The sequence below is a fragment of the Martes martes genome, assembly GCF_963455335.1.
Source record: "Martes martes genome assembly, chromosome: 15".
NCBI lineage: Eukaryota > Metazoa > Chordata > Mammalia > Carnivora > Mustelidae > Martes > Martes martes.
The window spans coordinates 15,563,465-15,587,145 of record NC_137903.1 but is presented as its reverse complement, the minus strand read 5'-3'; the positions used below and the strand labels follow the sequence as shown (position 1 = coordinate 15,587,145).

Below are 23,681 nucleotides of genomic sequence, written 5' to 3'. Positions count from 1 at the left end.
ACACATTTAGTATCCCCATTTAATGGATCACACAAAGAGAGGTTCACTTATTTGCTTGAGGTAATACAAATTAATCATGGCCTGGAAACTGGTCTCCAATGTCCCTTATACTTAGTTCCATATCTTCCCTGTGACTACACTGCTCTTTTTCACATGTGAAAGATTTTAATGTATTTAAGCTCTAACTGAAAAAAAAATGATAAGCTGGATAAAAAATAAATTTCAACAGATTAACCAGATACTCTAAGCATCTGTTACTCTCTTTTCCTAAGTTCTTACCGTCATGGTGAAAGCATGCACGGTAGAGACGTTAAATGTTGGATCATCAGGTCTTTCTTGGTAGACCACATGGTACTGGGAGATAATGCCGTTGGCAGATTCTGGCTCCGTCCAGTTCAGCAGAACCGAATGAGCACTGGTGGCTCGTGCCCAAGGTGCTGGCAGATACTGAGGTGGGGCTTCCAGGGTCCGTGCTGATGACCACAGACTCTCCACTGACCCCCTGGAGTTGTGGGCTCTGACTTGGTATTCGTAGAGCGTGAAAGGCATCAGAGTATCCGAAGCATCAGTGAATGCAAGGGCTCCTTCTGCCCAGACAAACAAAAGGGACTCGTCTTCAATGCCAGCAGGACGTCTGAAAGGAGACCAGGAAGGCAATCAGGGACAGCTGTACACTTCAAAAGAAGGTTTGCACATAGAGGAAGAAATTGCTTTTCAGAAGAATTTGTTATCAATTCAACTGCTCCTTTCTGGTGTCATAATGAAGACCAGATCGAAGAGGGCACAAGAGACGCGATTCAATATCATTTTTTAAGTGTGTTTTTTCAAACATATACTTGGCTAATCATAAAGAATGTATATATTTCCTAGAAAACATGGAAAACACAGAAGAAATAAAGACATTTAAACTGTGCAGCACCATCCATAATTACATTTTATTGTATTACCTTAGAAACTTTTCCTTAAAAACACCTGCCTATGCCATATACAATAATATACAATACAATACAAACACATACATTATTTAGAAACTTAAAAAAATCAGAAGCATATATGTAAGCATTATTAAGACATTTAAAAATATTTCTGGATCTTTGTGTGTTTATAAGTATGTGAAGTGTATGCATGTGCACATGAATTATATTGCACAATTTTATTTTTTGCACATCTGGAAATTACACTATATAGAATTATTGGAAGTTGACATTATTGGGAATTCGTAACTTTCTGTAGTAGCTGGATTGCAGTAAGTATTCCAATTGTTTCGTCTCCCTGTACCCACGGCTATTGCTAATGTGCTCCTAAACTCATTCTGAACTTGGCCGTATGACTCTCACTGGTCAACATGACACTAGCAAACACAACGAATGGAGAGACCTGAAAAGTGTTTACACATTGAGGGAGACCCTCTTACTGCTCCTAGAACGACAAGATCTTTGTGTGAAAAAACCCTAGCTAGCACCGTGAAGGATGAGGAATGATGAAGAGAAGCCCATGGTTCTAATTCTCTTTTACCTTGCACAATGTTATTTTGCATCTGCTTCTAGGATATTTAAAAAATGTTTTGAATTCACATCTTGCCTGTCATGCATTTTCTCTTCATCTGAATTTTCTTTTCTTTAATTAAGCCATTACCCTTCAAAGTAAGGGCCGTTCTTCCTTGTATTCATCAACAAACCTTTACTGAGCAAACCGTTACTGGTTATTGTATGCTTAAACTATAACATACACCACACCTTGTACCAGGAGTAGAAGTACACATTCCTTTTCTAAAGGAACTCATGGGTGAGTCGAGAAGATAAAGCTAAATGAAAATTAATGAGAATAACATGATAAATTATATCACATGAGTTTGCTCTAGAGATCTTTAAAGGGCAAAAATCAAATTCCTTTTAGATGTCTTCTCCAACACCTAATAAAATTCACATTACACTCAAAAAAATCCTCAGATGCCTGAGGAAGGGATTCTTCAGTCCCATCTGTAGATTTGACTGATATAAAAACTTAGGCCTAGGCATACTATTTGATACTCAATATATAGAACATTAAACATCCAAGCAAGAGAAATGGATTTGTCAGTTGTCAGTGTAGCTCCAATATCTGATATTTCATTTGGAACAGTTATTTGCTCACCTGGATATAAAATCATGATTAAAAAACAACAACAACAAACCCCCCACAAATAAAAAAATTAAAAAAAAAAAATATCTGGTTAGCTGCAGACCTAATCAGAAGGGGAAACTCCTGAGGAATCATGGTTGGTCTATTTCTGTATTCCCAGCATCTGAGCCCTGTAAATTCTGTAATTTTTTTTGAACAAGTGGCCAAAAGACATGTAATTCCATGGCTTCTCTGCATTTTTGTCTCATCTCTATTAACTCTTTTTACCTACTAGGGTAGTATTCTAGGTTGGGGAAGAACGTACCCAAGAGATGACCCTCTCCCACTCAGCTTCTGCTCTGTAGTTGAGAGAGACTGATGGATAAAGCAGTATTTTCCAGGCCGGTAGGAGTATTTAATGAACACGCTCTTCAGATGCCAGGATAGTCACATGCTGCCATATCAGATTAGCCATCAAAGTGGAAAGGGTTATTAAGGCAAAGTAAATGACAGTACCTCTCACAAAAAGGCAGGATACTTAAAATCTCTGGCTTTGGGAATTTGATGATCCTCAAGTTGATAAATCACAATGACCTAAGCATGAGCAATGACAACCCTCCCGCTGGAGACCATAGAGGCTTCCTAGATACCTCTCAGTGACCTGCAATTAAGTTTCGGCAACCCACCTCATTATTCCTCGCTACCACGCGAGGGCCAGATTCTGCACTCAGTGTCGGTTTGCAGGGTTTGGCCTTTGTACTTGCTGCAGATACGAGGTACCAGGTGTGTCATTGGGAGGGATCCATTCTAATGAGGACCACAGGGCTCACAGCCAAGGACTCCTCTGAGTTTTTAAAAGGTGTTTGCAAGGAACATAATACAGCAAACAAACATAAACTTCTATGGGGAAATAAAATTGTCTGTTTTGTCTGGCTTCAACCTTTCTATGACAATTCAATTAATTTTTATTAAACTCTCATGAATTCCCACATTGAGGTGTAGCTGTGGTTGTGACATTCTTTTTAAAATTGCCTGAAAGCATGAATTTTAAAAACTCTGTGCTATGTGAGAGATTAAATATTATGTTAGCTTCAAGTTTATCTATCCAAACAATTAAAGGATGGAACCTGGTTAAGTACTTCTGGCAACTATTGAATACTCAATAAAGTAACATTATATTGAGGTAAACACTCCATCTATGGTATTAAAGAATAGAATCTCTTCAGGTCTGGATGAACTTTGAACAGAAGAAGTTAAGTAGATGACAATTATTCTTAATTTATTTAAGATTTAGGCTTCAACTGTTCATTTAACTGGAAGTGTTTCCTCCTGAACCACCTGTGTTTAGGGAAATCACATTTTCAGTTCTCTCTGAATAGTCAAATGGTTATTCTATGCTTAAACTCATTTGGGAGATATTTCAATAATGAACGCTCTTTTCCAACTAGAGTTAATTTAAGGCTCCTTAACACTAAGAAAAAAACAAAAGTAAGTATTAAAACTAGGAACCATGTATTTTAAAAGATTCATACTTATGTTTTCTTACTGTAGTACAATCTTAAAAATAAAAAAACAAAACTCCTTATTCCTCTATTTCCTGCAACAATTCTTAGCACTTGTCTTCAGAAACGACCAAAGCAAAATCCTGTAACTCAGTTCATTTCCCACAGCAATTTCAGATTATGAAAGTGCCACCCTCAATTTATGGAGAATAATAAGAATACTAATTTAAATATAAAACCCCAAACACCTGTAGTCTGAGGAGATAAGTTGTAGGTCTAGGCCTACAACTACTTGAGTAGGTGACGGTGGGCAAAACCCACATGTACTCTCTAGTTTCCATTTCACTTTGTGAACTGGAGTTAATAACCTTTTAGTGTATGATGTCCTAGCATTTTGGTAAGAATTATATCAAATTATGCACATGAAAATCCACTGGGTTAAACATAACACATGATACAAATGCAGTTATCATAGAAATGGCGTCCAAAGCTGCTTTTAGGAAGACAAATCCAGCAGTCACGTGAAGGCTAGATTGAATGGGAACAGGTATGTCACACGGTGATTGAATGCCAACAGGTAGTCACACAGTGAAGAGGTCATCTCAACAGACCCCATGAGAATAAAGATAGATCCTGAACTACAATTGATGGTAGAGGAAATGGTAACACAGGTGATTTACCAAATACCGTTGAAGGTTGAATCATCCAGCTTCGTGGAGTGAGTAGATACTCTGGTGTTGGGGGATGAGATGTTAAAGATCATTTAAAAGTGTTAAGACTTAATCCCACTTAGAATGGTCGTGATTTGCCACGCAACTGGCCTGTGCTTACCATTCCAGCTTCCTGCTCCAGATTTCTATTCAATCGGATATTCCAGTCATACTCAAATGCTTGTCTACAGTTCCCTTCTGTTCCACGATGGTTCATGCTTCCGTGGCTCTGACATGTCAGTCTTGTTCTGCAATGCCTCACCGCACACTTTCTTCATCCTCCCCCTTCTGTAGGCTAACTCCAATTCATCTTTTAAGCTCCACCACAGTCACTTTCTCCAGGAAGTCTTCTCCTTGCTTCTCTCTCAGAATTATCATGTTCTCTTTTGTGCTAAGTCTTTTTTCAAGTGATTCACTTGTAACGCTATAATGTAATAGATTTTCTTTCTTTTCTATCTCCTATACCATACTGTAAGCTCCTTGAAGGTGAAGACTCTCTCTTACTTATCTACATATTCTCAGCCCCTAGGGAAGCCTGACATACTATAATAAACAGTAATTATTTTGTAAGCAATGACTGGATGATGGACTGGTTGACAAGAAGAGACCAAAACTCTCTGAAACCTGGTTAACTGGAAAAAATGTGCCCATTATTAATTTGTCTCTGAGCAATAACCCTTTCCTTCAATAACGGTGTTATGACGGTGAAGCTGGGACTCTGCAATGGCATTTCTGTTTTACTGGTTGAGTCTATGTTGAGCTCTGCCAATAGGGGGCGCCACAGGGAGATGAGAAGACTGAACCGAAAAAGAACTGGCTCCTTACTCTTTGCTTCCTGTTTGCTTGCTGATTATGTAAGCATCTCTCCAGCCAGGATTTTTCACCCTGAAAGTAATAAATCCTGCCTCCTTATGAGAAGTTTGAGTATGAAATTTGTTTGGGGCTGGGGGCGGGAGTGGGAGCTCTCCCCTCTAGTTACTAAGTTTTTAAGAATTCTAGCTGTCTCAGTCCCAAGGGTAGTACGTGTTTTCTGTAGTTGTCACCTGCATGATATCTTAGAGCTCACTTTTTATCCTTCCAGTTACCTAGTTAACAAATTACAACTAGTTAACAATTATGTATGTTAAACTCAGTTAAAATAACCGTTGTGGTTTCTCTTTCCCAAGCAGAACTTGCTACAGGGAGTGATGATGATGTTTACAGAAAGAGAGAAATAGGAAAATCATAAACAGGGTGAGGATTGATTTGCATCTGGACTAACAATTTATTATTTTGTCTTTATCATGCCATATGCTATGTTTGTTGTGAAAAGTAATTAGAAAATATGGATGAGCAAAAACACAACTACAGGCAGTCCTCAAATTATGATGGTTTGATTTATAATTTTTTTTGACTTTATGACCATGTGAAAGTGATATGCGTTCAGTAGAAACTGTACTTCAAATTCTGAGTTTTGATCTTTTCCCAGGATAGCAATATGTCCTAAGATACTCTTTCCGAATTTGGGGCAGTGGCAGTGAGTGGCAGCTTTTGTCAGCCACACAATCACAGGGTAAACAACCGACACATTTACAACCCTTCTGTAGCAACACAACCATTCTGTTTTATACTTTTAGTATGGTGTGCAATAAATCACATGAGATGTTCAACATTTTATTCTAAAATAAGATTAAAAATATTATAAAATTATAAAATTTATAAAATATATTATAAAATATAAAAATAACAAAAATATTATTTCTGTTAGATGATTTTGCCCAACTGGAGGATAATGTAAGTGTTTCGAACACATCTAAAATAGGCCAGGCTGAGTCATGATGTTTGGTATGTTAGGTGTATTTTTTTTAAGATTTTACTTATTTATTTGAGAGACAGAGTGAGAGCACAAGTGGGGTAGGAGCAGAGGGAGAGGGACAAGCAGACTGTCGAGCATGGAGCCTGACATAGTACTTGATCTCATGACTCTGGGATCATGACCTGAGCCGAAATCAAAAGTCCAATGCTCATTCAACTGAGCCACCCAGGGGCCCCTGGTATGCTAGATGTATTAAATACATTTTTTAAAAAAGATTTTATTTATTTATTTGACAGACAGAGATCACAAGTAGACAGAGAAGCAGGCAGAGAGAGAGGAAGAGGAAGGCTCCCTGCTGAGCAGAGAGCCCAAAGCGGGGCTCAATCCCAGGACCCTGGGATCATGACCTGAGCTGAAGGCAGAGTCTTTTCAACTTACAATGGGTTTATTGGTATATAACCCCGTAGTAAGTTGAGGAGGATCTGTATTCAAAAGGATGGTGCTTGGGCACCTGGGTGGCTCAGTTAGTTAAAGGTCTGCCTTTGGCTCAGGACATGATCCCAGAGTCCTGGGATCGAGGCCTGCATTGGGCTGCCTGGCCTGCTTCTCCTTCTGCCCCTCCCTCTTCTCATGCTTTCTCTCTCTCAAATAACTAAATAAAAGTCTTAAAAAATATAAAAATAAAAAAAGGGTTTTGCTTAACTTATCTCTGGGAGATTAGCATTGTTAAGTTATTTTGTTGTTGTTTCCAGACATTTTTTATGCACATATAAATGTAAAGAAATATTCTATATATTTAAAGAAAAACAGAATCATCCTTGGCATGCTGTTGTACAATCTGCTTCTTTTATTATCATGAATCTTTTTCCCTATCCTTAAATATTTGTAACAGCCAGGGACGCCTGGGTGGCTCAGTTGGTTAAGCAGCTGCCTTCGGCTCAGGTCATGATCCCAGGGTCCTGGGATCGAGTCCCGCATCGGGCTCCTTGCTCGGCGGGGAGCCTGCTTCTCCCTCTGCCTGCCGCTCTGTCTGCTTGTGCTCACTCTTGCTCCTCTCTCTCTCTCTCTGACAAATAAATAAATAAATAAATCTTAAAAAAAAAAAATTTGTAACAGCCAGATTTGTCTTCCTAAATCATGGTACATCTTTATTGTACATCTAGGATGATTTCCTACTTTTATCATGCTTGATATTTAACAAAGGACTTCCACATACCTTACTTCATTTAATTCTTACAAAATTCTAAGAGGTTATTCTTTATGTTTATTAGCCTAACTTTACATAAAAATGAAGCTTGAGCAACAGAATGACTTCCCCATGGTCACGTAACTTTAAAGTGTTTGACCCAGCACCTGGAAGCCATATCTTCTGTCCACAAATGCCAAGCTCTGTCCACTTTATCACACTGCTTTTCTGTTTTACCTGAAAGTTGCAATGGCTTACATTGCCTCCAAATAAAAAATCTAAACTCTTAGCCTGGTATTTCAAGTCTTCTAAAATCTACTATCAAGCTGGTTGTCAAAATTCTCCCTATAAATAACAAAGGGTCCAGCCAAGCTTGACCATCACTTGAACACTATGACTTTAGCATTGGGAATTTGGTTCATTCTATTAGTTTTATTCACCTGAGATATCTTTGCCATCAGGCTCTGCTTATTAAAATCCTGTCCACTATAAACAAAATAGAAAACAAAATCCTGAAAGGGACCAGATGATACATGAAGATTTCGTATAGATGGCATTTCAAGTCAGTGAATTATAAAATAATGTTGACAAACTAGATAGTTTTTAAAAAAAATAAATGCATAGATTTCTTATCTCATTCTCTAAAACAAAACCAAGTTTTATATTTAGATATAAGGAGGAGAACCCATAAAATTGCTGGAATAATTGATGTGTTATTTTAATATGATCATCAAAGGGAGAATTTCCTTACTATATAAAGAGCATAGATGAATGAGAAATAGTCCAAAAGAAAATAGTCTAAGGATATACAATATTTATGCACACACATAAATAGCAAGGAAATATTTAAAATAAATGAATGACTTCACTTATAATGACCAAATTTTAATTAAAACAATAATATGCCATTTAAAATATTGAACTGGCAAAGATTTGAAAAACTGATAAGACCCCCTACTGACAGGAGTTTTCAGAATTAAAATTCTTACAACCATTTTTAGAAGACAATTGAGCAAACTCTAGGAATTTAAAATGTACAAAATTTGACCCTGCACTTCAAGTACTAAGAATAATCCTTCACTTGCTCATCGTGAAGGTGTTTTTTTTGAGAGTTGCTGTTGTAATGAAAACTTGGAAATCACCTATTTTGCCATCAGTAGGGGACTGGTTAAATAATACAGACTCACATTCATATAATAAAATATAGTTGAGTCATTAAAAGAAGTGAGGTGTGTGTGTGTGTGTCTGTGTGTGTGCATCCATGCCCAAAGAAAATTGGAAAACAGCATGACCAATATGATTCTTTTTATGAAAGGGAAACTATAAAAAGAAAGCAGAAATATTATGTATATTAAAATTAATAGTAGTTACTTTCATTGATGGAAATTTTATGTGCCTCGGGTAAGTCATATAGAAAGGATGAATAGCCTTTTTAATATTCTGTCCTGTTAAAACTTTTTTCCAACAAAAATATTTCTAATAATGGTCACTAAATTTTTATATCATAAGGCCAAGTCCTAATGACATCAGTTTCATCCATGAATGAATGAAGTCTTCCATAAATATTCCAGACAAAAAGAATTCTTTTCTCCTGTAAACTTTCTGGTAAATATTTATATTTTCTGGTAAATATACATATATTTCTCTCTTTTTTTTTTTTTTTTTTTTTTTTTTTGCTTAGTTTGACTTATATCTCCTACTATAGTAAAGGTCCTTGGTAATAGGACTCAGATCTCACAGCAGATATGAACATTTCTATTTATTGATATATCTACCACCTGTCATTCATCTATCTACCTATCTTCATCTCCATATCTATCTTTCCACCCAACGTGAATTGATTGCATAAAAGTTTCTTCACTTTTGAGTCAATACCCTCTTATTTTAGTCAATCAGCTTAATTTTCCATTCTAGAAAATTATTATATGCAGTTCCCTGCTTGGAATATTCTTCCATATCAACCACCCATCTTAACTATCTCTTATTTTATCCTTCAAAATCTTACTATTTAAATACTCGAAAAAGAGTTCATTATTCATTTCTACTTCTACAGTGTTTAGAAGGTATTTGTATATATATTTTTTTCTTATTGCACATCAATCAATCTCTGTATTTGTTTAAGGAGACCATTTATGAGAATAAACCTCATGCGGTTTTGTCTCTATTAAAACGGTGGGAGATCATTTCATTAAGTGTTTTGTGAAGTCCCAAGAAAAAGAAGTATTTGATGAATTTTGTAAATGGAAGTCAGATTTTGTGGAGGGATTTTGCATTTACAACATCATAGATATAAGACAGAGGGGAATACTGAAAAATCGTTATTATAATATCCAAATGGACTATGAGGAGAAAACAAATGCTGAAGATGGCCTTGTCTATACACTCTATCAGTAAACAGGTTGCACAACACTAACATCAATGTTGTCCCTATTGTCAGAAATGTCTTTTATAACTCCTCACCTTAGTGAACAAAGTAGCCTAAATCAAATAACAAAGTAACAGATAAACGAACAGAAGCAATCACATTAATAATCATATCCTTCCTAGATTATTTTGCTTGTAAAGTCATCAATACCCCTTTATCAGCACAGATGCTTTTCAATAGGATGATATCTAGAGGCAGTCTTTAAACAATGGAAGGAAATTACTGAGGGGAAGTGATTTAAGGGGTTAGAGAGACTAGAGCGACAGGTATTTTCAAAATGGGATTGGCAAATTGGCTTCCTGCAATTTAATGAAAATATCTGCCTGGGCCAAACCCTGTCTTTGGTTTGAGCGAAGTGTGTTTCCTTTGGTGGCGATACAAGAAAGAGGAGGCAAATGATGAAGCAGGGATTACATGCCATAGCCTCCCCAGAAATACTGCAGGCTCTCGGCCATAACTATAGAAGGGGCTCTGTGTAGTCCCAGAATGAAAAAGAACTATGTGTCTACATTCTATTTCTGTCCTTACAAATTTCTGATTTTTTTTTGCAGCTATCTAAGAAAAATTTGATATTGTTGTTGTCTAAGCACATTTAAACTTCAGCTGAAATAACCGCCAAGTGATTCATGCCTATGTAGGTGAATATAACGATTGTATCTGGAGCCCCAGTGCGCCATTTTCATTTCACTTTAAATAAAAAACAAAATGTATCTATGTCAGTCAGTGCCCTTCTGCTGTACTCAGAGGTATCAAACAGGCTACAATTATGATTGTGAAGTGATTGTGTCACATTGGAGGAAGGTTTATTGCTTTTGAGTCTGCTAGGCAGTAACACATTCTGTTTCATATTACTCTTTATATCATTGTTTGGCTGTGACTAGAATAATCAAATGCCATCAAATGCTGTCAAATTCAATTTACAGTATTTTTCATTGAAGCGGGCTTTCTGCATTATATTTCCTGTTTTCCCTCTCTATAGCTGCCACGGAATAGTCACTGAAATCATGAGCTTTATTTACAAAACCAACAGACTGAAGCCACGTCCGCTCCATAACAGATACTTTATTTCCCTTTATTCAGAATCGGAATTTGATGTGCTTTTCTCATACAATTAGCATTAAGTAGGTGAAAGAAAACTATTCCAAGAGGATGGGCATTTTAGAGCCTGCACTCATGAGCTTAGCTTAAAATGTAAAATCGCATTAGCCATTTTTACGCGTTCATGTGTATTTGAATCAGAAATATTATTCTTCAAATTAATGTTTGCTGAGGAGACATTTGGCTTGCTCTTCTTTGGCCATGTCATTTACGTAACGAGAAATGCAATGATACTTTCTCCTTCTATAATTTTCCTACAAACCCTTACTCATCACTGAAGACAGACCTGAATCAAACGGTTTTAATATCTGAAGTTGAAAGAGGAGGCCTGAACTAAGTTTCCCGTTTTCTGGGCACAGGACCAAACAGGGGAAGGTGTGAGGCTGCCGGAGAGACTAACAAACCATGAGGGAGTAGAGGTGAGGGTCTGAGCAAGAATGAGTTGTTTTCTGTTTGCCTCATGTAAATACGTGGCTTTTAGAATGGAGTTTTCAGTCTGCAGATTCCTCATGTCTGCTGGTATCTTTCTTCCGTTGTGTCTTTTCTGTCTTGGACAGTTACGGTCAGGAAGTCTGCGTCTCCTCCAACCCCGGTTCATATGCCAAAGTCCAAACCTCCAAGGTGATGGTATTGGGAGATGAGGCATTTGGAAGGTGACTGGGACATGAGTGTGGAACCCTCATGGTGGGATTAGTACCCCTTTTAAAGGGTCCCACGGAGGTCTCTAGTTGCTTCCACCACCGTGAGGACACGGTGACATGACAGCAGTCTGTGACCCAGGAGGTGGACCTTCACCAATCATGGAATCTGTCAGCACCTTCATTTTGTATTTTCCCAACTTCCAGGAAAATAACGCGTGTTGTTTCTAAACCACCCGGCTTATGCCATTTTAGTGACAGCAGCCTTGTCTCCTCGACTCTCTTCCTTTTTTTTTTTTTTTTTTAAGATTTTATTTATTTATTTATTTATTTATTTTTTTAAATTTTTTATTTATTTTCAGCGTAACAGTATTCATTGTTTTTTCACCACACCCAGTGCTCCATGCAATCTGTGCCCTCCCTAATACCCACCACCTGGTTCCCCCACCCTCCCACCCCGCCCCTTCAAAACCCTCAGGTTGTTTTTCAGAGTCCATAGTCTCTCATGGTTCACCTCCCCTTCCAATTTCCCTCAACTCCCTTCTCCTCTCCATCCTGTTTGATTTTGCCTTCTCTCCTCTCTTCCACCTTCTCCCTCAGGGTTTCTCTGTCATTCTGTTTCCGTCTCTCTCTCTTCCTCTCCTTCCTGTTCTCTCTTCTCCCTCCCCCCAGCCTCTGCTTCTCCTCCTCATTATTCATTATTTATTTAAAGAAAACACTTAAACTATGTGCCTGTGGATCAGGTGAAGCCTGGATCAGAAGCGCAATACCTTTAACCCAAAATGTCCATTGTTCCTCTGCCTCTCTGTCCCTCCCTTCTCAGTCTCTCTCTTCTCTTTCCCTTCACTCTCTCTTTCCTTCTTTTCTTCATTTTAGGGGGATATACTTAACAAATTCTGCATATCATGGTGAAAAGCAGCTGCATTACTATCTACCGCATTCCCATCACACCGGCTGAGTGGAAGCTCCTTCCAACAGAAGGGGAGCTGCAGAGTTGAGTCATTCTTTCTGCAGATGGAAAACACCCTATTTTTTGAAGATAAAAAGGTTTTTCCAAACTCCACATAATAGGTGATGGGAAATATTAGAATTCTGATTGCAGACCTGGTTCCTCCTCTGGAATGACTATGTTCTCTTGGTCAGTGAGCCTCTAGAGGACTGCTCTATCACTTAATCAGAAGTAAGGCCGATGTGTACTTTGAGGTCTCATCGTTAAAGTAGGGCTCAGACAAAAACGCTACATGGTAGCTGTGGTTTTCCCCCCTGGATTATGTGTAAAAACTTCCAATACCAATCTTAGACCTTAGGAGGTGCTCCAAAAAACATGAATTCCCACTTATTCCCTTATGGAAAAAGAAAATGTATTTGATTTTACAGTCCCCGAATAATACACATTTTTAAATAATTTAAAATAACAGTAACAGTCAATGTTACCTGTGAAGAAAGTAGTTGAGGATGACTCCATTTGGCTTTTTAGGTGGCATCCATTTAACCTCGATGCAAGCCGACCCCAGTGCCTTAAGAACAGGGGAAGGTAGATCCGTTGGGGCTGCTTCAGCTGTTTTAACAAAGGTCCTACTGCTAACTCCACAACTTCCTTGAAAAAAAAAAAATCGAGTCCTTCAGTAATTTGTCAGGCAGGGAAAAGAGTTACATATGCATATAGAAGGATAAGGAGATTATGGAAATCATATTAGCTGAACTTTTGTCTATGACCCTTGTACACATATTTTAGACTAGAACTATAAATCTCTAATTTGAATGTATTTATATGTATACATATTTTTTATTATATACAAATATATTTTATGTATATTTAAATAGGGAATCATTTTTGGAAAATCCATTAAGTAACAACAAATTTTCAGAGGCATAGACAATAATGCTTATGCTTGTCTGAACTGTGGCTTCTCTAACTTCTTACAGTCATTATGCCAGAAAGTGATAATGTACTTGAATATCACTAGGGGGTGTGACCGGTACATCTTGTATATTCTTAATAGTATCTTATTTTTGCCAATATTGTAAAATAATGGCCATCTCCCAATATGCAGGAATCAATTAATTTGAAGAATATTGTATCTCCATAGCATAATTCTAGAGATGTAGAGATGCAGAAGTGGATTTTGTATTTAAATAAAGAAAACACTAGTTTAAAACTGTTTCCATGTTGATTAGCTGAAGACCGGATCAGAGAGAGTAGTATCCTTCAAAACAAAATACCTTGGTTTAGTTTGTAGAGAGAAGTGGGCAAACTGACTCACAGTTTCAGAGATGAGGCAAAGCAAAATCACAGACCCCTCGTCCTAATCAGCTCCATGAGAACTCATGTTCATTTGGACACAGACGTTCTTAAGCACAAATAAGATAGGAGTTCCCACCACTCGAGTATAAGATTGGGGCATTTCTTTAATTTAAAGTGGACCAACATGTTTTATACACCAATATGAGTTGTATCTTTTCTTCTTTTATTAATATATGGTGTAACATTTGGAGAGATGAAGGGACTGATAGAGGGTCATCCTTAAAACCACAGAGATGGATGATGATTTCATAGACAACTAGCCTATGCCATGAAACTCAGGGCAACAGCCTGCATATATGAGAAAGAGTTCAGGGAAGCACAGTAAAATATGTAAGATTCATTCAAGTGTAACTCAACTTCTAAATAATGCCTCCCCTCAATCCCAAATAAAACTTAAATAAACCAAAGTGCGTACCTTTTTGAAATTTTCATAATACCTATTTTGTTTTATATTACCAATGATTCCTTTATGTGATCTAGGTGTTTTTCTTTTAAAGGGCCTTATAAAACAAGACTTTGCAAAACCACCATTTTAATATATTTAAATATTCATGATTTAATGTGCAGAAATGCATAATGCTTCACTCAATGCCAGGCTCTGATTTTTCTGGGTAAACAGTCCAGTACAAATAAGAAATGAAATGTTAGTCTTTGTATTTGAATTGAGAATCTATTCCTTTTTAATGAAATTTTTCATAAAATACTTTTATTTTTAATAAAAGCCCAGGACAAGTGTCTGAAAGACTTTCACCATTTTGACATGCTTGTATCCTTATCTCATATTGTGTGAATGGAGCCAAATTTTCCAGAAGGATGCATTGATGATGACCAACAGAGGAGGTCAGAGGTGCTACACTTCCAGCATTGAGTAAGACATTGTACTCCACAGGCATTTTGGGGATGAGGATCCCTTCAAAGAGAGAGAGAAAGAGAGAGAGAGAGAAAACACGTATGTATGCTATACAGAATGATCAACAAATGTTTGTCTTTTAAAAACGATGAATCTTTAACGTTTTATAACTTAAAGGTATATTATTGCCGAATATAGCACTTAATAACTGCATGAATGTATATTCCAAAAGTAAAAAATAAAACATGAATCATCCCTTTTCAAAAACAAATGAAGTACATATAATAGTTCTATTCAAAGGTACACTCTACGGGCAAATAAAAGCGAAGGCATGTTTCACTTCTTAAAAAATACAAGGCAATTAGAAATGGTGTCATATATTTTTGCTCGGCTTACTTACTCTTAAAGTACATAAAAAAAAAAACCCACCAGTTTTGCTTGTGACAATAATTTTTCTGTAGGCATTGTGTATGCATCCAGTCTGACACAGATCCTTGACATAATAGCCCATAAAGTATCCAAATCATAGTCTACCTAGAGAATTCCCAGTGCATTAATTATTGAGTTAGGACAGTCCACTCTGTCAGGGAGACTTATGGACCTAAATACATATGAAATTTGGGTTCAAAACTGTCATTTTTCACAATGCTTCCTAAAGAAAGGAGGTCTTGTGAGTTTAGCCTTTTCACAATCTATTCATATAATTAAATGCCTGTAAGTTTTAGTTGGTCATGAACAACATGTACATTTTTTTTTTTTCAAGGAGAGTATATGAGCCTCGAATGAAGAATATAATGGAATTTCTCATGAGATTTTCTCGTTGATCTGATAGCTTATAACATTTGAGGGTTTAATTACTTACCTTTGTAGCACTTAAATAAGGTTATCTTTGCTGTAGAAGCAATGAAATCTACAGCACAGGACTCAATAACCCTTCAGAAATGGGGCCTAAAAAATGAAATGAAGGTTTGCTTTTTGTCGATAGAGCCCTAATTGTATTAAGGGTTGGAAGAGCCAGTATAAAGCAGAGATGCTTGGGATTTTGTGTAGGATAGATGAAAATAAGAACTCTCCAAAGGATATACTGATCATAGTCAGAAGGACTGAACAATTGTTTCCTTTGGAAAGCTGCGATTGTGCTGAACCCAGACTAAGAAATTTTAGTTTAAATTAGAGCATCCTTGTTAAATTATCTGTTGTATTTGTTCTAATGACTTAAATTACCGCTATTCTATCATCGATTCCTAAATTCCTATTTCTGGCTTTTTGTCTCTTTTGCATTCCTAATTTCTATTTTCAACAACCTATTTCACAGAGACCTCAATCTCAACAAGTCCAAAGCGTAATCACTGCATTTTCCACTCCCAAATCTGTTGTTCTTGCGTTTCCTTTCCATTTTCCTATGCCTAAGGCCTTAGAGTAAAGCCTTAGGGTAAGACTGTTAGAGTCGACCCTGCTTTCTTTCCTCTACACAGTTGCGGCAATAACCCAAACGGGAACAGACATCTCATTGCATTCCGGTTGCATGCAGGACAGGGTACTCTGTAAAGTCAGGGACTCTGTTCTTCTCCCCAGCGTAGTTTCAGTGCCTAGAGTTTAGCACAAAGTTGCAGCTCAATAAACGTCAGTTTGAGTGAGTGACTGAAATCTCAGGACAATATTGTAAAGCAAATGTTATTGCATTTTTTCAAGACGAGAAAACTAAGCACCTTGTTCCAGATTGCCAGTTGATTACTTGGGGTAGTCACACGTGAACTCTGACCCATCTGATAACAAAGCTTATCGCTCTCTATTTGTGTTCTCTCTTGGTAATGGAAACTTGGATTAGAACAACTGGGGAAAAATGAGAGGATAATTTTGAGACAACATGGGTGGCCAGGCAGAACAGTTATTGAACACTGATTAGGGAAGAAATGGAAAAATTAGAATTCTCACTGATGAAACTAAATTATAGGTGAATATTTGAAGCTCTGAAGGGTAGGTTTCCGAAACTGAGATACACATACCCTACACACTTGTGGATTTCTGTCAAAGTATTTTCAAAGACAAGGACAAACATGGCACCTCTTTCTGGAATGCCACTTTGACCTTTAAAATTTGGGAAACGCAAGGCTTCCTTGCCTGAGCAAGGGAAACCAGCAGAATCCCACCTTTCCTTGTTCACAAAAATTTGGTATAGGGTTTTCTTCCTAGAAAGTCCCAGACTAGAAAATTAGATTGGTACCGAGTGATCAGAACTTTGACTGGTCAGTTGTTGTAACTTCATAGTCACCTCAGAACTAACTAAATGACAGCAGAAGTTTATGCTGACATAATCAGTGTGTTGAACAAGTACAAGTCCTATTCGTGATGCAATCAAAACACCATCTAATATGAGTTGCTCAGTATTGCTTTAAAATTAATTCATCATGGGTAATCTTCTGCAGTCACAGGATGGAAATTTGACTGGGCCCACATTTCTGCTGAATCTCAGGTAGTAGACATTTCTATGTTATTTTTTTTCTATGAAGAAAAAAGATACCATGACAAAGATTAATGGCTAGAAAATGTAAATAAATTTATTTTTCTCTTTAATGGCATCATGAATACACATACTGGGCTTATTTAGAAGATACTCTTTGAGTCCTAACTCCCAACTATAAGACAAAACTGGGAATGGTTTTACTGCTCCCAAAAAGACTGCTATAATTAAAATGAAGTTTGAGAGTTGGATGCAGAGAATTGATTATAGGGACCATTTGAAGCTCTTAGTCCATTAATGGGTGAGGAAAACCTATGTACTACATTAGAAGTAAAATAAAGAGCTGTATAATCAGGCTTTTTTTTTCCCCCCACTAAGAATATTCTTTGGAGATTGTTGCTCCAGGTAGTAAAAGAGATTGAAGACTTGATCAGGGACCTTCTCAGTTTGTAGTTTGACCTCTCAGCAGGAAGATAGGCTAATGGAAATTTCCATTCACAGTATCTTGGAATGTCACAGTATACACTTCCCATTCGGGGTGTTTCTCCTTATTGTTACCTTGACATAGTCTGTAAAACTGTGGGGGGAAAAGGCTGCTATTTGTGCCTGCATATTTATAACACAATGAACACAGAAAGAATTGCCTGGACATTGAACTTATTGGGGTCAGCTTTCTCCAGAGTGATCCTAAAATATAACAGCATAGCACTCTTTATCCAAGGAGATAGGTAAGAAAAAAAAAATTCCCTAATGATAAATTATAAAATACATTATTTTTTGGATGAAGATAAACACATTGGAATACAATGGCAAATTTGTATGAGTTTTTAACCTAAAAAGCAAGACCTTAAAGAAATTGCAAACTTGTGATTGCTTTTGGTGGTTTCTAGAACTCCTAGGATTGATCGCATGTTCATTCTGTCTTCTCTGTTCCTGGGATAGATCTTATAGAAAAGTTTGACAAACACACATTTGAAAAATATTCTATCATTCTTGTTGAACTAGACAAACCACAGAATGGAGTCAGGCAGATCAAGTCACTTCTCTGTCCTTATTTGTTTCTGGTAAATTACTTAACCTCTATGAACGCTGGTCTCTTCATCTGTAAAATGATGATAATAATAGCCACCTCATAAAGAGCTATAAGGATTAAATTAGAAAATGCATGTAAAACATTTTAGTACATTCCTGCGAATAGAAAGTGCTGAGTTAATGACAGACATCTCAGCAAAACAAAATGAAATGGAACAAAATGGGAAAAAAAACCTCACATCTCCGACACTATTTTATGGGCTCTCAAACACTCCGAACCCACCTTTTTTTAAAAATAAAGTTTCTATTCTAATTACAAATAAATGTTATATTCATTTAAGTAGATCTCTTTATAACAATATTTTATCTGGGTTTTTAAATGAATACTTGGATATGATCAAGTGTATTCCTACGAAAATATTTTTCCACTCCGAGCAGTAATTTAGAAATGGTCTTTCTGTCAATTCATCTGAGGTTGTGCTTTACTGAATGTCTTCCGCTGTACCTACTGGTCTGCTTTCAGTAACTTCTCTGCTTAGAAGGACAGGACCCTTAGGGGGTCAGGGAACAAAACTGTCTTTCTGCTACTTTTCAAATATAGACATTATCTTGATCTAGGTTTCAACATGGTTAGTCAAGGCACGAACCCGGAAAATGTATTTGTCACGTCTTGGTTAATTGGAAATAAATGTCCTTTACATATACCTATGAGGCGCTGAAAGAGAAAATGCTCCTTGAAGCTGTGAGCATGTCAAACAGTGACATGTATTTAGGAAAGAGGGCCCCTCCACTGTCCTAATTTACACGACTGTGACATGAAAGGCTCCTGTGTTCCTGCAGACCCTACACCATCTGCAATGAGTCTGAAACAACCTAGCCCCCTGGTAGTCTGATGACTAAATGAAATGAAATGGGCATATTTGTTAAAGTCAGCTGGGAAGCCACGCGACTTGGTTAGTTCCCGAGTTCATAAATTTATGTCCGAGCAAGAGGAGCAGTGGAAGTCAAGTGAACCAATTTACCCTAAGTGCAAATGGCAGTTTTGTTATTTGGTGTCAAAGTTACCAGTCCCACAATGACAAGCTGCCATAACACATTTTCTTGTTCACTAAAGAACGAGGATTTCGTTGGTTAATATTCCTTGCAATGCTCCTTTTCATAATTTACAACAACTAGATGCTGATAGGTTATTTAACATTTATGAAGTTAAGATGTAATCAGAAAAACCCTGATTATCTTTACAAATAAAAAAGTTAAATTATTCAACTTTTTTTTTTTTTTTTCTCCGTGGCTTCATTTCACAGCAGGTGCATACTTTACAATGGGACAAGTCAATCAAATAATCCTTTTTTAAAATCTTTTTTTAGGAGCTGGAGCAGGAACAATTCTAAGCAGAAAACTATTAATTCGGTTTGATAGCTGCATTTGCTTCAAAACACTGGTTGCACTTAATGTAATGCTTTGAACAAATCAGCCTAAATTCTTTGCTGCATAGGTAGGCATATCTCGGTTATGCCCTTTCGAGGGTTTGGAAGTGAAACAAGACTCTCTTAAACACAAATCTGTAACAACTCTATGGAAATTTTACATAAGTTCATATAATAGTGGTCATTTTATGCCCTTTCTACCTTAATAGATAGTAGGGTTCATGACAGGAAGGACAATGTCTCATTCTTCTTTATAACTCTCAGGGTGTCTAGCATTATACCTTGCCCCTGAGTGGGGGCTCAGCAAATATTTTCATGTTCATTAAAGTGAATAGATAATTCAGTATACCCAAAGGCTAATGAGTTATATCTCATGAAATTTTAAGCTACAAATAAAACACTCCTACTGGGTTAGTGGATGAGCTGCTCTTAAATTACATTGTCCTCATTCATATTTGCTATATATTTTTTTATATTTGCTATATTTAAAGCAAAAAAATTTTTTTTTAGCTTCTGAACTGGATCATAGTAGAGCTTAGAAAAAAATCGTTTATTTTCTGCATTGTTTATGTAGAAAAATGATGAGAAAATAGCACACTGATTTTGATCGTTGAACTTAGAGTCAGGTGCATTGTGGGTTGGCTCCAACACATTTGTGATAAATAACCTAGACAAAATAACCAAATAGTATCTAAATTGTTCTCATTAGTAAAATAGGCAAAACAATAGACACACTATATTATACTATATTATACTATACTATCTGTACTATACAATAAGACATACTAAATTATACTATACTATATTAGGTTGTTAAAAACATTAAATGAGATACATATTAATCTCTTAGAAAAATGCCTACTACATATTAGAACTCAATAAAATTCATTAAATAATAAAAGCAAAGGCAACAAAATAAATTGACAAGTGGGACACATCAAACTAAAAGGCTTCTGCACAGCAAAGGAAACCATCAATATGAAAAGGCAGCCTATGGAATAGGAGTAGATATTTGCAAACCATTTACCTAATAAGGGATCTAATAATATCCAAAATATACAAGGAACTCATGCAACTCAATAGCAAAATAAAAAAGACCTAATTAAAAAATAGGCAAAGGCTACAAACAGACATTTTCCCCCCCAAAAGACAAACAAATGGCTAACAGATATGTGAAAATGTGCCCAACATCCTTAATCACCAGGGAAATGCAAATCAAAAACCACAATGAGATATCACCTCATACCTCTTGGGATGACCATTATCAAAAAGACAAGAGATCACAAACGCTGGTGAGAATGCAGAAAAAGGGACTGTTTGTACACTGTTGGTGGGAATGGAAGCTCACATTGCCAGTGACAGTTTACTATGGAAAACATTATGGAGGTTCTCAATAAATTAAAAATAGAACTACTCTGTGATCCAGCCAACCTTCTTCTGAGTACATATCCAAAGGATATGATATCATTGCCTCACAGAGCTATCTATACTCCCAAATTCACTGCAATATTATTCACAATAGCCAAGGTATGGAAATGACTGAAGTGGCTTTCAGTGGATGGATGGATAAAGAAAATGTAGTATATATGAAATAGCATATTATTCAGACTTATAAAAAGAAGAAAATACTTCCATTTGCAACAACATGGATAAAACTGAAGGGCCTTATGCCAAGTGAAATAGTCAGACAAAGACAATAGCTTTATGGTATTACGTATGTGTGGAACCTTAAAAAAAATGAATTTATGGGAACAGAGTGGAATGGTGGCTGCCAGGGGCTGGAGGATGGGGGAGATTGGGAGAAGTTGGTAAAAAGATGCAAACTTTCCATTATAACATGAATAAGGACTGGGGATCTAAGATATAACATGGTGACTATAGTTGATAATACTGTATGGTATAACTGAAATTTGCTAAGAGAGTAGAACTTGTGTTCTCACCAAAAAGACAAAAAATAAATATGCGATATGATGTTAGCATTAATTAACTTGATGGTGCAAATCCTTTCACAGTTATATATGTCAAATCATCACATTGTAATCTTTAAATGTATTATAATTTCACTTGTCGATTATACCTCAGTACAGCTGAATAAAATTTACTATGCTAAATAAAACAGAAATCATCGAAGTGAGTTTTATACTTTCTTCTGAAATTCAGCACTACTGTCACTTGGTTTTTGCACTTAAAGAAAATTGAAAGAATTGTTGAAGTTGAATCATCCCAGTTAAAGCAAAGAAAAATTTTTAGGGCACTCAATGCCAATTTTGACTTTAAATAGATATTATCTGATCTAATACACTGCGGTTGATTAGCTAACTGAACACCAAGATGCCTAAGGTCTTTAGATAGGCCATATCATGGCTAACTACCCTTTAATCAAAAATTGGTTAATAAAAAGCATTTTTATTCCTAACCAATATATTTTTTTATTCCTAAGCAATATTAATTGAAATGATTTTTTCAGAAGAACAGTTGCTAACTGTTTTCTTTAATGGACTAAGAGATAAATATGAATGGACACACACCAGTACTTCGAGATTATGCATTAAACCTAAATAACTCACCATCTTTAGTGAGGAAATGTGTTGAATGCAATGACATTGTTAATTAGAACATGATGAAGAGCTAGAACAGTTCAAAATACAGTCATCACCTTGATAAATTAGAAAGACTCATCATTACCTTCAGAGTTCAAATAATTTTGAGTGTTTGGATTCTGAAATAGCCGGAGTATCTCTATTCTTTTTTTTTTTTTTAAGATTTTATTTATTTATTTGACAGACAGAGATCACAAGTAGGCAGAGAGGCAGGCAGAGAGAGGGGGGAAGCAGGCTCCCCGCTGAGCAGAGACCGATGGGGGCTCGATCTCAGGACCCTGAGATCATGACCTGAGCCGAAGGCAGAGGTTTAACCCACTGAGCCACCCAGGTGCCCCCAGAGTATCTCTATTCTTATCCTGAGTAAACCATTTATGTTCCAGGAACAATTTGCTTCTTCATTTTCTGTGATTTTTTTTTTTTCCTATTAGTTGAACATGTATCCCTCACTCTATTTAATACAAATGTGTAAGTCCTGACCTGAGGTTAAGAGCTGGTACGGGGTGAGAAGGAATGTTTAGGAATCAGTGAGGCGGGCTGCTGTCTGTAGCTTGAATAACAATAGCCAACTTCCAGGCAGTGTGCACTAAATGGGCACCATTCTACTTCACCGACTTCACATAAAAGCAATGCAGGGTGGGCATTTGATACTCTGTTTCACAGACGAGAAACCTCAAGTTCAGAGACATGGTGGAACATGCCCAAGGTCATGGGGAAACTAAATGGTGGAGCCCATTCCACCTAGAAACCAGCACTCCTTTTTCAGAAATAAGCGAAAAAATTAGGCATCCACAAGATGACATATAATATTTCGAAGATATGTGTATGTGTCCTGTTTGTCTCTAAAGAAGAAATATGTATTTGTGTGTGTGTGTGTGTGTGTGTGTGTGTTTGTGTACATGCATGTATGTATGTATGTTTAGGGTTGAGTTAGTGTGGAGAGAGGGATAGGCTTCTACAGGAAGTCAAGTGTTTGAATAATTTTTTAAAAAGATTTTATTTATTAATTTGATAGAGACAAAGATCACAAGTAGGCAGACAGAGAGAGAGGGGGAAGCAGGCTCCCAGCTGAGCAGAGAGCCCGATGGTGGGGCTCGATCCTAGGACCATGAGATCATGACCTGAGCTGAAGGCAGAGGCTTATCTCATGAGCCACCCAGGCGCCCGTGTTTGAATAATTTTAAGCAGCAGAAAATCCAAAATTTATTTATATTTGTTTGAGTGACAAATTTTAGAAACTTACTCACTACTCTCTTCTTCCATTAATTCAGCAAATACTTTAAAAGGATATGTTGTTTCTGCATCATCTGATTTGAAGGTACAAATGATATGCAAAAGAGTAGAAATCTTGATTTTCTAGAGCTTGAAGGGTCTTGATAATCTTACAACTGACATTTATCAAGTAATAATGAGCTAAAATGAACCAGGGTTTACCTGAAACGTAAGAGAATGTCTATCGAGGCTTTAAAATAGTCCTGGAATATTCTTTTTGTGGTTATTTGAGAAATGACTCCCTCTCCCACCTAATTAAAATCTTTCAGCATTTGGAATC

At 36.7% G+C, this 23,681-nt stretch overlaps 1 protein-coding gene across 2 annotated transcripts in view; it reads right to left on the bottom strand.

Moving 5' to 3' along the window:
- USH2A (usherin) overlaps nt 1-23,681 on the bottom strand; it is a gene marked incomplete at both ends in the record, with an annotated part of 700,457 nt that overhangs the window by 90,783 nt on the left and 585,993 nt on the right. For both annotated transcript variants that reach the window (XM_080825193.1, XM_080825194.1), the window contains 3 exons: nt 280-634; nt 12,889-13,051; nt 14,511-14,669. In XM_080825193.1, the coding sequence (XP_080681319.1) occupies nt 280-634; nt 12,889-13,051; nt 14,511-14,669 (677 nt within the window). The remainder of the gene's footprint in view (nt 1-279; nt 635-12,888; nt 13,052-14,510; nt 14,670-23,681) is intronic.